Source organism: Syngnathus floridae, chromosome 11, assembly GCF_059516105.1.
Source record: "Syngnathus floridae isolate MCC-2025c chromosome 11, RoL_Sflo_1.0, whole genome shotgun sequence".
Classification (NCBI taxonomy): domain Eukaryota; kingdom Metazoa; phylum Chordata; class Actinopteri; order Syngnathiformes; family Syngnathidae; genus Syngnathus; species Syngnathus floridae.
Genome location: NC_142423.1, coordinates 2674390 through 2691866, shown reverse-complemented (window position 1 = coordinate 2691866; position 17477 = coordinate 2674390). Strand labels below are relative to the sequence as shown.

At 46.3% G+C, this 17477-nt stretch overlaps 1 protein-coding gene across 4 annotated transcripts; it reads left to right on the top strand.

Moving 5' to 3' along the window:
• The first annotated feature begins 3302 nt into the window (after window positions 1–3302).
• kcnq2b (potassium voltage-gated channel, KQT-like subfamily, member 2b) lies at window positions 3303–17308 on the top strand. 4 transcript variants are annotated; one of them, XM_088390481.1, is made up of 19 exons: window positions 3303–3598; window positions 7457–7604; window positions 7832–7922; window positions 8128–8254; window positions 8367–8542; window positions 8908–9033; window positions 9113–9223; window positions 9305–9400; window positions 9472–9566; window positions 10165–10233; window positions 10336–10365; window positions 10869–10948; window positions 11023–11229; window positions 12317–12364; window positions 12444–12552; window positions 13557–13688; window positions 13760–13880; window positions 13973–14148; window positions 14468–17308. In XM_088390481.1, exons 1-19 carry the CDS (start codon window positions 3466–3468, stop codon window positions 15093–15095), a joined length of 2703 nt encoding a protein of 900 aa, XP_088246607.1. In that variant the 5' UTR covers window positions 3303–3465; the 3' UTR covers window positions 15096–17308. The 4 variants fall into 4 exon arrangements, with proteins under 4 accessions (XP_088246607.1, XP_088246606.1, XP_088246609.1 ...); XM_088390480.1 differs by having other exon boundaries at window positions 10165–10260; window positions 10866–10948; XM_088390483.1 differs by lacking the exon at window positions 12317–12364.
• The last annotated feature ends 169 nt before the right edge of the window (window positions 17309–17477 follow it).

Sequence of the window (17477 nt, the reverse complement as noted above, 5' to 3'; positions counted from 1 at the left end):
GGAACGAAATTTCGGTTTCTTTGTGTGTCTTTGGCATGTGGAGAAATTGACAATAAAGCTGACTTTGACTTTGAAATGTGATGGTAACCAAGGCCGTTTCTCATGCATCTCATTGTGCGTGGGTGTGCGTCGGTCAGGCTCATCAAACAGCGAGAAACTGAATCATTATAAAGCGTTCGTCGCATTAACACGCATCCTCAGCAACAATTTCAAATATTCTCACTTCAATAACGGACATCGAAAGCCAGACAGCGACGATGACTGCTAGGGGGAAGTACTGGGTATTGAGCGAATGTGCGAGTCATCGTGCGTCAAGCAACGACAATAGCTACCGGTACATAAACATTCAATCGTCATGTCTAAATGAATGTCGTTGGCACTTAGAAAATATTCGCCAAACTTGGCCAGACTTCCAGGGGAAGAGGCCGAATTTTCACTTGTTCTGGCCGACCGGAGTAACCAGCCGAGGTGGACACTTTACGGCGGTTGAGTCGTTGGCACTTAGAAAATATTCGCCAAACTTGGCCGGACTTCCAGGGGAAGAGGCCGAATTTTCACTTGTGGTGGCCGACACGGGGAACCAGCCGAGGCGGACACTTTACGGCGGTTGAGTCGTTCGCACTTTGAAAATATTTGCCAAACTTGGCCAGACTTCCAGGGGAAGAGGCCGAATTTTCACTTGTTCTGGCCGACCGGAGGAACCAGTCGAGGCGGACACTTTACGGCGGTTGAGTCATTGGCACTTAGAAAATATTCGCCAAACTTGGCCGGACTTCCAGGGGAAGAGGCCGAATTTTCACTTGTTCTGGCCGACATGGGGAACCAGCCGAGGCGGACTCTTTATGGCGCAAGAGCCGTTGGCACTTAGAAAATTTGAACCGAGCGGCGTGCGCAAGTGCGCGGCCCGCTGGAAGTCGAATGAGGCTCCGCGATCTTCTCCGCGGTGCTTATAAAGTGCCGATCCGCTCGGCGGGAGCTATTTTCGGCCACCCGGCGCGTGCGCACGGCCTCCCGGATGTGCCGGGCGGCGTGCGCGAGCTCGCCGGCTGCTGGAAGTCGAATGAGGCTCCGCGATCTCCTCCGCGGTGCTTATAAACAGCCGATCCGCTCGGCGGGAGCTATTCCCGGCCACTTGGCGCGTGCGCACGGCCTCCCGGTGGTGCCAGGCGGTGTGCGTGAGTGCGCGGCCCGCTGGAAGTCAAATGAGGCTCTGCGATCTCCTCCGCGGTGCTTATAAAGAGCCGATCCGCTCAGCGGGAGCTATTTCCGGCCACTTGGCGCGGGTGCACGGCCTCCCGGTGGTGCCGGGCGGCGTGCGCGAGTGCGCTGGCCGCTGGAAGTCGAATGAGGCTCCGCGATCTCCTCCGCGGTGCTTATAAAGTGCCGATCCGCTCGGCTTGGAGCTATTTCCGGCCTCCCGGTGGTGCCGTGTGGCGTGCGCGAGCTCGCCGGCCGCTGGAAGTCGAATGAGGCTCCGCGATCTCCTCCGCGGTGCTTATAAACAGCCGATCTGCTCGGCTGGAGCTATTTCCGGCCACTGCGCATGCGCACGGCCTCCCGGAATTTGAACACATTTCGTCAATAAATTTCGCATATTTCTGATTGAATTTTGAATTTTTATATAATGCAACAATTGAGCTCGACTTATACAAAGGATATATCATAAAATCGTAAATTTCTGTCGAATTTTAGGGGGTCGACTTATACACCGAGTCGACTTATACACCGGCAAATACGGTAATTTTTTTCACAGTTTTCTATCTCTTATTTCCATAGGTCTTCATCACAATTAACTGGTATGAATGACTAACAATAAAACAAAAATACTCTTTTGTAATCTTTTTACTTTGTCCAGCTACCCCAGACATTTTTATACCCTTTCTTAAGTTTAAGAGAAAAAACAGGGTTCTGACAATTGGAGGACACTCGCGAGCTAGTGTTAGTGTTGTGTTGTTAGCGCCATTGTTTGCGCACGCGTCAAGTACGGAAAAAACCCAAAAACATTTCAATGTCACGCGATCGACCAGTAGTGGCCAGGCGATCGACCGGTCGATCGCGATCGACGTATTGGGCACCCCTGGTGTAGAGCAAGGGTGTGCAAACTTTTTGCAAAGAGGGACAGATTTGATAAAGTGAAGGGGCCCGGGGGCCAATACTTTTTTCAGACATTTTTAAACTACAGAAATTTCATGCAAATACATACTGTTATGAAACAAATTTCATTGTCCCAATTGTCTTTATTTTTTAAATGACAAAATAACCAAATATAAGCCACTCAGGCAGATGTGAACAACTTTAAAAACACAAATTCTGCCTTTCATTCATATCTGAAGAGTCAGATAACATCAAACAAACTGTATGAAATAATTTAATTTACAAGAGTTTAAAATTATTTTTGCCTCATGAACATTTTAAACGGGAGTTATAAGTAATGCAAAGTTGTCTGTTATTATTAAAAATTAAAACAAGTGAATTTTGCTCTTGTCATTTACAATATCTTTCAAAAAGTAATAGTTTGTGTCACGTCTACAGGTTCATAACTTCAACAGTATTAACATGGCCACTTCATAATATTTAATATTAAGTAATTTTTACTTTTGAATTACTTTTGACTCACAGCCCCACATGATGAACCGCTGTTGTGATGCCAGTTCAGCTTGGAGCTGCTTCACTTTATCAGCGCGGTCACTCCCTGTTCGCTTGTCGTATGTGTTAGCATGTTTAGTCTGATAGTGTCTCTTTAGGTTGAAATCCTTAAACAAGGCAACAGTTTCTTTACGAATTAGACAAACAGAATTGGCTTGATTTTCAGTGAAGAAGTATTGTAATTCCCATTTCACTTGAAAGCGACGGCCCTCAATGTCAACTTTCCTCGTTTTCTTTGCAGTCGCCATGGCAGAAATGAGCGGAGAGGGCTGGTGCTGCCACCTTTTAATAATAGGAGGAATTACAGTTTCAAGTTTCATGATTTTTTTTTTTTATTCAGTTTGACAGTGCAGGCGGGCCATGAATAATACATTATAAGACCGAAGCTGTGGGCCATATGAAATATGACCGGGGGCCGGATTTGGCCCGCGGGCCGGACTTTGGACATGGTGCCTTATTGCCTCCTTCTGTCTTTCTTCACTTGAGGTTCCTTTCTGTGGATGTCATGGTAACAGCAGGTTGCCCAGGTGACAGGGTCTGATACTGATACCTTTTACACGCGCACACACACACGCGCGTGTTTTGTCTGATCTTACCTATTTTTTTCAGTTGATAGCCGCCATGACGTCATTGCACTTCCGGTCTGTGCGGGAAGTCGCCTCAATTTGGCCTTATTTGTTTTGTCAGCATCCTCTTCATTCAACTTCCTCCTCATCGGTGGCAATGCTTCACGTGGACCAGGCCGTCCTGGCAGCTCCGTACGCCGCCTCTCGCGCTCACTAGCTCGGGCTCATCCGTGCGAAGGTCCGGTGGTCCGTCATGGTGCAGAAGTCTCGGAACGGCGGCGTGTTTCCCGGAGCGCAGGCCGACCAGAAGAAGTTGAAAGTCGGCTTTGTGGGTCTGGAAGCCGGCGGGACGGATTCCAGCAGGGACGGAGCTCTACTCATTGCAGGTAATTTCGTCAATAAGCTTGTCAATAGATAAAACAGACGAGGGTCAACGTTGCCGTGACGTCAATTGACCGTAAAATCGCAGAGAACAAAGCCGGATGCTGGGGATCGCTGAAGGTGTAGGGTTGCGCTCGCCTGTCTTATGTGCCGTCACCGTAAATCCGATTCCCGCATAGACGGTGTGCGTGTGTGCGATCGTGCGTGTGTGTATTTGTGTTTAAAAAACATGAAAAAACAAAACAAACAAAAAACAAAGACAATGCTTGATGGTGTAGACATCCGGCCCGCGGGCCACTTCCGGCACGCGTCTAAATATAGACCGGCCCGAAGCATTGTGTCATACAATCAATAATAATTGGCCCGCTGGCACTGTTGCGGGGACCTGCGCGTTCCAGAGCGAGCGACAGAAATTAAACTCGTCCGAACGGGAACGCGCACATAAGCCACCCTCATGATCGATTGCGAGCGTGTCTCCCCCGTCCTTTCCCTGTTCACGCGCACACAAGTGTTCGTTTGCAAGATAATCAGTGACACGTTCTCATTCAAATGTCCGTACACCAAGGACTAAGGCGACGCTAAAATCAGAGACGCTGCAAGTGACGCTGCACTGAGAAAGGCAAAAAAAAAAAAAAAAAAATCCACGGACTACTGGTGAGAGCTGTCTACTTCGTACAAACTCTACACCAGGGGTCACCAACACGGTCGCCCGTGAGGACCGCATGAGTCGCCCGCAGGACTGTTCTAAAATTGGCACTTGTCAGTGAGCTGCATCTATTTATTTTACAGTCAAACCTCGGTTTTCGAAGGTCTCGGTTCTCGAACAAATCGGAATTCGAACAAAAAATTCGATATTTTTTTGCTTCGGTTATCGAACGAAATTCGGAGGTCGAACCTCGCGAGATGAGCCGGAAGGACCCGAGAAAACCCGACCGCGTATTCCGGATGTCGACTGACTCCGTTGTTATTGTATTTTCGTTGCTTTAAGGATTGTATTAACCCTTAATCATGCCTCCAAAGAAAGCAAGTGGGAGCAGTAAAGCCATCCTAAAACACAAAGACGCTCTTAAAGCAATGTGACAGTGAGCGCACGGCGCACTGCGGTTGCGCGATCAGACCAAATTAAGCTCCCTGCGAACTGAGGTCCACTTAAATTTTGGAAAGTACATCAGTACTTTAAGAATATTTTCTAAATTTTAGCGACGGCTCTGTCTCAATAATGCGACCAGCGCGGTGCAGTTGCGCGATCGGACAAAATTAAGCTCCCTGCGCACTTAGGTCCACTTAAATTTTGGAAAATACATCAGGACTTTAAAAATATTTTCCAAATTTCAACGACGGCTCTATCACAATAATGCAACCAGCGCGGTGCAATTGCGCGGTGGGCGACGCGCTACTTTATGCATTCGGCGGTGCGCTGCAGTTGCGCGATCGGACAAAAATGCGCAAATGAAAAAACGCTTAAATAAAGGCGTTTTGATTTTGTCTTGAAACGGATTAAATGTTTTTCCATTATTTGGCATGGGAAAAATAGATTCGGAATTCGACCGATTAGCTTCTCGAACCGCCTTCTGGAACGGATTGTGGTCAAAAACCAAGGTTTGACTGAATTTTTGCTATTCTTGTTAAAATCACACTAACATGTGAACTGGAAATTACAATAATAACACATAGTGAAAGCCAAATTGAGCAAACTGGCTATTTCAGAAATGTGTGTCAAACTGGTAGCCCTTTGCCTTAATCAGTACCCAGGAAGTAGCGCTCGGTTTAGGAAAGGTTGGTGACCCCTGCTCTACACAGTACTACGCGTCCGCGCCGCCCACTCACAGTGATCGCAAACAACAAAAAGACTATGGATCATTATTTTGTGTGCGTATGAAGTTGAAATAAAAAAGAGAAAATGGAGAATGATTTAATTTGGATTAAAAATCTGACATGATGCAACCTGGCCTGTCTACTGCAGTCGAAACACCAATATCACCCTTATTAATACAACAATAACAATCATAAAATAAACTTAAAACATCTAATAAAAAAATCATTCAACTTTCATAAAATTGTTCTTTTTTATTTAATATGTTATTATTTTAATCTTTAACTTTTCTGGTAGTGCAATTGACAATAGATTCTCATTTGCAATACCAACCTATCTGCAGACAGCAAAGGATATACTTACATATTTACAAGTTCATTTACAATGGTTCGAGGAATGTCGGTGCGAATGGTCGGCCCCTATACAATTTCATCTAATCAAATCTGGCCTGCTTTGCAAAAAGTTTGGACACCCCTGGTATAGGAGTACACTTGCTGGTCTTGTGTGCAGCCACCATGAGTTCATTCCCGCAATGACTGTTATAATAAGTTGTTATAATAATAAGAGTTCTAAAAACATATTTACAGTATTGTACCTTGTTATAAAAAAATGTTCTAATAATAAAAGTATATAAATAATAACATATTTACAGTATGTACACTTGTACCTTGTTATAGAAAAGTTGTTATAATAATAAAACATGTTCTAGAAACATATGTCACACACATGCACACATACACGCACATACGCGCACACACGTATCATATATTTATATTATTTATACAGTATTTTCTGTATGTCATTTATACAACGTATTAATAGGGTCTGGCAAAATGATCTGACACATTTGTAAGTTTAATAAAATGCAAATAAATTTTGTTTCGTTTTAGTTGCTAATGAATTGGACCGGTGAGCATTGCGCTTTCATTGTGGAAACGTTTATCCAGAACGAATCTGTAACTGCAACACAACGAGCGTTCCGTACTTCAGACTTCGTAGACATGATCCCGTACCTGCTCGAAACACTATCTTGTTATGGGTTACTAACTTCAGAGCCAGTGGATCAGCGTTGAAAACTAAAATCAACCGACCGACCTCGCACCGCCAGAACTCCAGAAAATGTGGCAGCGGTAAGACCAAAATTACATTATTCAAAAACAAAATGAAAATGAAATGAAACAAAACAAAATGACATTATATGTACTTTTCGAAAATAAAAAAATATTTTTTTGTTTCATTAATTTATTAGCATTTTATTAAACCTACAAATGTGTCAGATCATTCTGCTGGACCCTGTAGTATTTGCATGTTGGAAACTGTTATTTAATGTTCTAATGATAACATATGCACTTATATGGTTTAAGATACACTTATTGATACACAAACAATGTAAGTATGTTAAAAAAAAGGGTGACAGTACTTACTTCGCGGATTTTCACATATTACGTGTGGTATTGTAACCAATTATCTGCAATAAACGAGGGATTACTGTATATTTGAAATGTTGAATTTGCCATTAAAAATTAATGGGGAGAAATTAGCCGGAATTTTGTAATATTTGCGAAAACTGAACATTTTTAGAATTGGAAAAATGCAAGCACTCATAACGTGAATATTTGGAATACGTCAAAAGTGGAATGAAGTGAAGCAGATGAATTTTGTGGAAGTAGTTACAGGACAAAAAAGTGAGGAGAATAAAATAGAAGAAGAAGAAGCGGAATAATAAAGTGAATGGTGTCTTTGCCTTCACACTAATAACATAAGTGTGAAGGCCCTCGCTAATTAGGCGGCCCCAACAAGACCCCCCCCCCCCAGATCTAACTCAGTAGTGCCTTCTACAGAGGCGGTCCAAGTTTTTTTTTCTTTTTCTTTTATGGCCTGGCACAGGGAGCTGAGAATATCATTCATAAAGAGGATAAATACAGAAGCTCCCTGAACTGAAGTCAGTATTGTGGCACTAGAAGCGCTTTTGATTCTTGGTAATTGTTTTTGTTACTGTTGTTGCGGTTCTGCGTACATACTGAGCACGGGCCCCATTTGTGTTGCACAGCCGACGAAGGTCCTCGGCGTCAGCGCAGCAGCGTGTCGGGGGGCAAGAAAGCTCCCAAGAGGAACGCCCTCTACAGGCGGCTGCAGAACTTCCTCTACAACGTCCTCGAGAGGCCCCGGGGGTGGGCCTTCATATACCACGCCTACGTGTGAGAACACACATGCACACACACATACGCGCACGCATAAGTTATACTCGGCTTGCTGGACGAGGTCCAGCGGCCAAAGCTTTGGGCCGAGCGTCCGATGAATAAGCATTCATGTTTTACACCGGTGTCAGCTGACTTTGCAGAAATCAAAGATGGTGGATGCTCCGCCGCCTCCTTAGAGCTGCCTTGTTAGTCCATCTGTCCGTGGGTGGCATTTGTCCTCTCAGGTTCCTGCTGGTCTTCTCCTGCCTGGTCCTGTCCGTCTTCTCCACCATCCGAGAGTACGAGAAGAGCTCCGAGGACGCGCTCTACATCCTGGTAAGCGGCCGGACACTCCCAGCATATCTGAAGTGGGCTGCTCGCCAGAGCAGAGTGTACGGCCCGCTCGATTCGTGTAGCACATAGAGAAGCGCAAGTTCAAAGACAGAGCAAACAAGTGCTCGGCAGCCAAACCGTGTCATCAGGCCGTGTTCCAAAAGCCAAGGTGTAAACGTGATGAAAAGATGGAACCACGTGTGTGCAGGAGGTGGTGACCATCGTGGTGTTTGGCGTGGAGTACATGGTGCGCATCTGGGCGGCGGGCTGCTGCTGCCGATATCGAGGATGGCGAGGAAGACTAAAGTTTGCCAGGAAGCCCTTTTGCGTCATCGGTGAGCCTGACCGCGCACGCATCTGAATGTCTCCATCATGCTGTACTACCTAGCTAATCACATGTGTCAAAGGGGCCTATTTTAACGTGTGCTTGTGTCGACGCGTCCTCAGACATCATGGTGCTGATCGCGTCCATCTCGGTGCTGGCGGCGGGCACGCAGGGAAACGTGTTTGCCACCTCGGCCATCCGCTCGCTGCGCTTCCTCCAGATTCTGCGCATGATCCGCATGGACCGCCGCGGAGGAACCTGGAAGCTGCTGGGATCGGTCGTCTATGCCCACAGCAAGGTGATGCACGGTGACCGGTCACCCAATGTTGCATAGACATACGACAGGCTGTTCAGCCAATGTCGAGGCAAGCGTGGGCCAGCAACGGCTATTGGAAAGCTGCCGTCGGGTGAGGGTGTTGCAACAGTACCAATAATTTGCGCTTTTTTACATAAACATAGAATCAAGTAAGCAAACATTTTGGGTAGCCCTGCACTACAGTACAGAAAGTGTTCTGGCGGCTTGAGTATGTGCGTGACACAGGGAGTCCTATCATGTCAAGTTGGGTGTTGATTGTGGGGACATGATTGATGTGACTTCCTGATTTTTTGCTGTCTCTGAGGGGGAAGATTGAATTTGGAATTTCTGTCTATTTACGTGTGCAGGAACTGATCACAGCCTGGTACATCGGCTTCCTGTGTCTAATCCTGGCAAGCTTCCTGGTTTATTTGGCCGAGAAAGAAGACAATGAACAATTTGAGACGTACGCTGACGCCCTCTGGTGGGGATTGGTGAGACTTCCTCCGATCCACTTGAGCCAAAAACGCGCGTTGAGTGTCCGACGCCGTCTAATTGGCTGCTGTCCATCAGATCACGCTGACCACCATCGGCTACGGAGACAAGTTCCCCATCACCTGGAACGGTCGCCTGCTGGCGGCCACGTTCACACTGATCGGCGTGTCCTTCTTTGCTTTGCCAGCTGTAAGCGTGTGTGTGTGTTTGAGGGGCCGTGTGAGTGTGTGCGAGTGGACACTCGTGCTTTCATGTCGGTTTCCTCTCCAGGGCATCCTGGGTTCTGGTTTTGCTCTCAAGGTACAAGAGCAGCACAGACAAAAACATTTTGAGAAAAGACGGAACCCAGCAGCAGGACTCATTCAGGTAACCTAAGGTTAACAGAATCAACGAGAATCCCTTCCAGTCGAATTGCGTCACCTGCCATGTGTGCACAGGCTGCGTGGAGGGTTTACGCCACAAACCTGACTCGATCCGACCTGACATCCACGTGGGACTACTACGAAAGGACCGTGTCCGTCCCCATGTACAGGTCAGTCCGCCCCCTTCCGACAAACATGAGCTCATACGTAAAGTTTATGTGTCGTGGCGCACCAAAAAGATCTTAAAAGGCCTCACAGGTCTGTGGTTGAAGATGGGCAACACCCCCTGATCTAAATCCCCAAGCGGGTGAGGAAAAACTCCACAGCCCATTTGGGGGAAGGAAAGGAAGAAAGCTGGTGAGGGGAGGCGACCACATATGAAGGACTGCCCCTTCTAGGATGGCTCCGACGGCTGCCGAGCAGCAATTATCCGAATCCGAAAAAAGCAGAGACCCAGAAGAGACCCAGATACAAGTGGTTGTTCCTCAGGACCTGAGCCGCTCGGTCGATGCCGAATCCTCCACGTCAACAGCAATGAAGTGGTCCGCCTCAGGTCTTATCCAGGTCACTCAGTGCTTTGACAAGAGAAGAGGGCAAAATGGCCAATTCCGTGTACCAGGAGGCGAGGAGTGCTTTTGTGAAATGTAAAAAGCCAAATTGAGATTTCACTGTTTACAGAGGCACACACTCAAATTTGCACTGGTATGGCCTCATCAGCAAAGACAAGCATCAGCTGAGGACAAACAATAGATTGCGGTGTCTTTGCAGGTTAATTCCGCCTCTCAACCAGTTGGACCTGCTGAGGAATCTGAAGAACAAGTCAGGACTCTCATTCAGGTCTCCCCTTATGAAGAACTCTGTCTTGTAATTCACCATTGTCTTTTGCTTCCATGCCCATTATAACCGTCATGATGATTTACCTTTCTTTTGTCTCTGCAGGAAGGAAGTCCAGTCAGAGCCTTCTCCCAGGTCAGAGTCCACAAAAGTGTGCGAGTGAAGCTCGATAAAACCTTGGCGAGAACCTTGACGAGAGGCAAAAATGGGTGCAAACTCGATTGTGCATGCAAAAGAATATGGTGGCTTATCTACCGAGCGGGCGCACCTCGGATGGCATCGCCCATCCATGTTGCCGCAGAGTTGACTTCTCCTGTAGCCTGTCACAGTCAGTGGTACTGCATCCATTCGACAAATGTCGGGATGAAATATCCAGGCTTGCCAACACGTCCACTCCTATCACTTCAAACATCATTTTATCATCGTGATGCTTGTGCATATTCCATGGTGAAAACCATTGGTGCTACTGGAATAGCTTCAGTCTGGGCAACTTTTGAGTCAATTGGCACAATGTTGCCACGTGCGACATGCCCGCCAACTGCTTGCGCAGACCGTTAAATGAGCCAGCAGCTCATTTGGCAGCCACCATCAGTCATCTTGGAAAATTTAGCCTTTTTCACTTTCTCCTGTGCCAGCAGTCAGAAGGTGAGTCTAAAAGAAAGAGTCTTCTCATCTCCACGCAGTTCGGGAACCAAAGGAAAAGGTTCTCCTCAGCATGGTGAGTCTTGTCCAGATAGTGCACCTTGACTGGCTCTCGGATCCCAACCTCTTGCATCGACTTCCTCTTGCTAGTGATCCCGGTGGTTGGTCCTGGTGTAGCTCCAGGCGTGGCACCCGGAGTTCCTGGTGGTGTTCAGGCCCTGCGCCGCTCCCCCAGCATAGAGCCCGGTCTGGAGGACAGTCCGAGTAAGGTTCCTAAGAGCTGGAGCTTTGGAGAACGCAGCAGAACCAGGCAGGCCTTCAGGATTCGAGGAGTCGCATCCCGCCAGAACTCCGAAGGTAGGACTTCTCGCTTCCAGTCACCTGACCACCAATGTGTCCAGTCATGTGTCCCGTCTCATTTTCAAGGACTTGATGTGTAGCGGAGGACGAGACACTCAAAATATGTCAGTCATCCATTTTAACATCAGAAACAAAATGGTTCTTTTGTATGGCTTGAGGGATGGGCCAATTGATACACGGATGCTGGAATGCAAAATGATGGCTGAGACTGTTTGGAATAAAGACTGACTGTAGGGGTGGCTTGATACCTGTTTGGATTTATGGATGCTGGAATGCTAAATGATGGCTGAGACCGTTTAGAATGAAGACTGACTGGAGGGATGTTTAGTAGAATCCATTAGATGGGTGAACAGAGAGGCAAGTTCGCACTATTGATGGATGGCTTTTTGGATGTCTTGAGTCAAATGACTGTAGCGTCAAGGCAACATAGCTAATCAAAAATGCTCCCTGACAGACCAACAAGGAAGCTGTGACAAATAAAACACAATACATACCCAATGGTGTTTTTTTTTATTTTTATTTTTATAGGAAAGTAAATTCACCAGACGCCAAGTAGCATTTCCCAAGACAATTTTTTTTTTTTTTTTTTTTTTACACAATGTCGCCATTTTACAACGCTCTCTGGTTCTGGAAACATGCAGGAAACGTTGCCACGTGTCTGGAATTGTCTGTTCTTTGTTTTTGACCGATAACGTGTGAGCAAGCGAGATTTCTGCCTTGGAGGACTTACTCGACACAACACACTAAACACGACTATAGCTGTTGAATGCCGGACTTTTTTATGGGCTCTGTAACAAGTGGACAGGATTTGAAAAATCCTGGCGTGCAGCAGGACAAAGCAAGCGGCTGTGGCTTTCAATGTGGAGCTCTCTGGGTGTCACTGTTTTGGTGTCTGATTCTGAGGCTTTCAATGTGGACCTCTCCGGATGTCACTTGTTTGGTGTCTGATTCTGAGGCTTTCACTGTCAAACTTTCCGGGTGTCACTTGTTTGGTGTGTGATTCTGAGGCTTTCAATATGGACCGCTTCAGGTGTCACTTGTTTGGCGTTGATTCTGAGGCGTATGGTGTGTTCTTTTTGTGTAGTGCTCATAGAGATGCAGGATGAAGAGTTCCGACAGAAGAGCTCGCCAGGTTAGCGCAGGCGTACAAACAAGCGCGCGCAGGCGACTGCCATGGTCGCCGCAATTCCGCCCTTTGTTGGCCATTGCAGACACGAGCCTGCCAGGAGAAGACATGGCCGATGATAACAAGAGCTGCCACTGTGAGTTCGTCCCGCAAGACTTGACACCCGGCATCAAGGTCACCATCCGAGCCATCTGGTACAAAGACCCTTCTTCCGCAATGGTCGCCACCAACACCATTTTGTCAACTTCACTCATGGCTTTGCTCGCTGTTCCTTTGCCGTTTGATTCACATTTTGGTTCACATTTTGGTTTATTTTGCTCACCTCAGGACCAAGGTCACCATCAGCTGTTGGGTAAGAGACACAAACTGATACCAATAAGCTTTCATATTCTTTTCTTGTCTCGTGATCCGTTCTGTTGTCTTCTGTCATGCGTCACTGTTTGGTAGTGTTGTTGTTTTTTTGGTGCCATTATTATTGTTGTCATTTGTGCTCTGTCACCCTCCAGATGTCACTGACAGATTTCGTCATTAACAATCAGCTATCATCAGAAAAGGCCCAACAACTTACACATGTTCTAGTGAATCCATTGTGACTGGACTCGACAATTCATTCTAGAATCTCCATGATCCAGTTCATCTGAGACTTGAATCTAGGATTGTTTTATTTTGTCCATTTAAAACAGGGGTGTCAAACTCTGGCCCAGTGTAATTATATTTGACCCGCAAAGACAAATTGTGCATCGACTTTGTGTCAATACTAAATTTGCAAATTGTCTTCACTTTTAAAAAATAGAGATGTTTCTAGCAATTTTTATTTCCATTAATCTTTTCAAGAATTTAAACTGTTCTTACTAGTGCCTGATTTCTAAACTAGTTATTCATCAGTTTGTTGTATAGCCAATACTGTATATAATAAGAGACATTCATACATTTATTTGGGTTGACTGTCATAATGGCCCTCTGAAGGAAACTATGACTGATGCGGCCCGTGACAAAAATGAATTTGATAACCCTCATCTAGGGCATCGATTGAGCCAAGAATGGTATGACCGTGTCCATATCAGACACCAATTTTATGACCCACTCCAATTTGAACATGAAATTAGCATGGAATCTCTGCTTGACTCATTTGTAGTCTAAAAGACCAGTTTACACTTGATGTTAGACTGGTGTTGACTTCCTGTTTCTTGTCTCCCAGTATCATGCGCTTCATGGTGTCCAAGAGGAAGTTTAAGGAGAGTCTTCGTCCGTATGATGTCATGGATGTGATTGAACAGTATTCAGCAGGACACTTGGACATGCTGGCACGGATTAAGAACCTTCAGTCCAGGTGCAATGTCTGCCTTCGACTTTGTAGTTCGCTGTGACAATGCAGCGGGTCTATTTTCTTCCCGCTTTCAGGGTGGACCAGATCGTGGGCAGAGGAACACCAATTGCAGACAAGGACCGACCAAAAGCTGCAGGGGAAGAACTCCCTGAGGACTCCAGCATGATGGGGCGCTTGGGGAAGGTGGAGAAGCAGGTGACCAACCACCACTGGCAAACAGCATGATTGCCAGGACTTTATTTGATGATGGATGTTGGTGATTTGTCCTCTTCTGGACTGTCCTTCAGGTCCTGTCAATGGAGAGAAAGCTGGACTTCCTAGTCAATATCTACATCCAGCGAATGGGAATCCCACAGACAGAGACGGATGCCTACTTTGGATCTAAGGAACCAGACCCGGCGCCACCTTACCACAGTCCAGTGGACCAGCTGGAGAAGAGCCAGTCTATTCAAAAGACCCAGCAGTTAGTAATTGATGCTGATCACCAGGATGTGTCCTTACAAGACATAAACCTAGACTGGAATTTTATATTCCAGTCCACCCATGACATGAATGTTTTGAACTAGTAAATCTACAACACAGTTTGACCCGAGAATCTAACATCTAACACCTTCTAACATTTGAGGCATGACCGCAGTCTAGAATCTGAGCCTGTAATCTAAGGCATGTGTCTTGGGACCTCTCCCATGAATGTCGTCTAAAAATATTCTGATAGACCTAAAAGAACCGAAGTCTGATACTCTTAGAACTTACCATTGTTGTTGTTGTTGTTGTTGTTCCAGAGTGATGCCAGATGACAGTGTGGACAAGAGTCATTTTGGGACCAAAATGGTCAGGTCCAGCAGTTCGACTAACCCCCGGGACTACAATGCCGGGACCACCTGCCCCCCCTCCACTTCTTGGCAGCCAATCACTTCCCAATTCCTTCAACAGGTTCCACCTCAGCCACAACGTAGCCTCGGGAACACCCCGAGTCCAGAGGGGGACGGGTCCCTAGTTCGACTTCCACCGCCGCCAGCCGGAGAGAGGCACGGTGGGAATCGAGCCAAACGCCACAGTACCGGAGAAAGGGGGGGGGCTGAGAGAGGGGGCAAGGAAGGGGCAGGGGAAGGGGTGGAGGATGAGGTCAAGCCCAACAGCGACCACTCCCTGTCCATCCCATCTGTGGACCACGATGATTTGGAGCACTCCTTCCGCGGGTTTACCATCTCTCAGTCCAGGGACAACCTGGATTTGCTCAACAACAGTTTCTATTCATCCGCCAAACTGGCGTCCAACCTCGGGGGATCAGCGGGGGCCTCCTGCTGTGCCACCACAAGACCATACATTGCAGAGGTCGAGTCGGACTCGGACTCAGAGCTCTGCGCGCCCTCGCCGCATTCAGACCACATCTGGCCTGCAAACAAGTAGAGCCCATTGGAAACCAGGAGGAACCAGCAGAACTCCAAAATAAATATCTGAATAAGTCATAGTGATAGAAAGGTGACAAAAACATCCACACACCAGCTTAAGTGGAGGGTGAAGCAGAAACACGTAAGATGCGACCTACCAGCTGAGTTCATCGACTTTTTGGATCACCGCAACACTGAAGACATGCTCTCGTCCGATTGGTCTCTGCAGTCACACTCTTGCTCTTGATACGCTGACTGAAACACGCCCACGCCTGACTGAAAAAAAAAAAATCATAGGCTTTCATGACAACGACGTAAGGCAACGGACCTCGGTGGATGCTGAACCGGGAACACTTGAGTCTTTTTCCTTTTTTTTTTTTGGCCCACCCATCTGCAGAGATATAACCAATCCTCTGGTATGTTGGTTGCCGCACCGAGGGCACACTCAGACCCGATTGCTTCACCACGACACTGAGACGACATGTTTCCAACAGACTGGCTGACTGTCGGGACACGCTTGCACCCGGTTGGTTCGCACTCAATGCCTGCCTGCCTGCGCATCAAATACATTTGTATATATCAAATAGTAACATGTAATGATTGATTTAGAAAAAAGTGACACTGGCTCAAAGTTGGCGTCAAAGGTTCAGACAGTCACGAAAAAAATGGAAAAGAAAACAACATTTTGAAGAACAGTAAGAGAGAGTTCAAATCCAAAGTCTAAAGTGTTTGAGCTAGCTAAGTGGTCGACGCCAAAACTGGCGGCACTAGTGTGCTCACATCGTCCACCACTTTAAATGGTAAAAACCCTCTGGTCCTCAAGGCTATACAAAATATGAAATTGCCAATGTGCACACTATTATGCTAAGTGAGCATGGCTTGATGTACGGTACGAGAGAGAGCAGCACTGAAGCTAACGCTAAGGAGTCCTGCTAGCAGCAATAATCCAGGCTTGAGTAACATACATAGAATTGACAAGTGAGAAAATTTTCCAAACGTTATTGTTTTGAAAGACCAAGTTCATGCCAAGGGAAGGGGTAGCTCGTGAGCTAACTTTGCTAATGCTGCAGTTCCACGCAACCTTCAATCATAAAGCTCATCCAGACATGATCTAGGATGTTCTCTTTTTCCCAGACATGTCCTATTTTTGAGCCCTAAAAAAAAGAAAAAAGAGGAGGACTGAAGAGGAGCCCTTTTTTTTTCTTCAAATGCTGCACCGTTGCCCATATTTCTTTTGTCTTTTTTTTACTTGGTGTACCACTATAAAACTCAAAAATGTCAGTCTACACGTTTGTTTTTGTCAGTGTGAATATCCATCCATCCATTTTCTATACTCCTTGTCCCCACGGGGGTCGCGGGCGTTCTGGAGCCTATCCCAGCAGCCATCGGGCAGTAGGCGGATGATTTTGTTATTGTATATATGTTATTTTGTGTTATTTGGGCCAATAAATGCAATTGCTATACAGACACCATGTCATTTGTGTCATAACATGACACAAATGACATGTCATAACATATGACACAAACGACCCCCTCCCCCCCCAAAAAAAAAGAAAGGTATCCTCTTTTTCAGAAACCAGAAATCTGGTCACCCTACCTTATCAGATGCTTGCATTATATTGGCGACTCGTGACATGGAGACAATTTGTGGGTTTTCCTAACGCTGCACACACCTCTCTCACTTCTCACCACGTGCACTCTCACACACGCATGCTCATGTACCCGTGAGTATTAATCACAAAAACCTTATCTTGTGCTATTATTGACCATTAACAACAAAAATTTGTAAGTGCTGTTGAAATAAAAACAAAAATCAATGTACCTTAATTGTTGAAGGGAATCATTATGGATGCTTCCACACATTCACCGAATGATAAATCCGAAATGAGTTCTGAAAAGGGAGCAACAGCAATGTCTAAATATTCTTATTAATTTATACAAACATAGTTGCTTCATCAGAGCACAGACACGGCACACACAGCTTGGTACACATAAGGCAGAGCTCATTAACGTCATGACACATTGATACAAAACATTCAGTAGATAAGACATTCTTATGAGGATATGTTTTTCCCCTCCCTTTTCTTCCCTTCCATATTCCTGCTTGCGCAGAGTATAAAACCTTCTGATCTGGAGTCTGACGTGGTTGTTTTCATCTGCTGAAGTGCATTGTGTACTGACTGTCGTGAGACAACCCATGATCTTGCAAATAAAGAACCAACTATTGCTCCACATCTTTGTTTTCTTTGCTCAACAACGGACATCTTGAACAAAACGCAACAATTGGTGACTTCGACGCAATGTCCAGTTGAGCAGTTTTAAGACTTCCGAGGGGGAGAGCTTCTTCTGCGGTCTTGAGGCCCGGGGCCCCACCTTTAGAAGGTCAGAAGGCTTTTTCCTT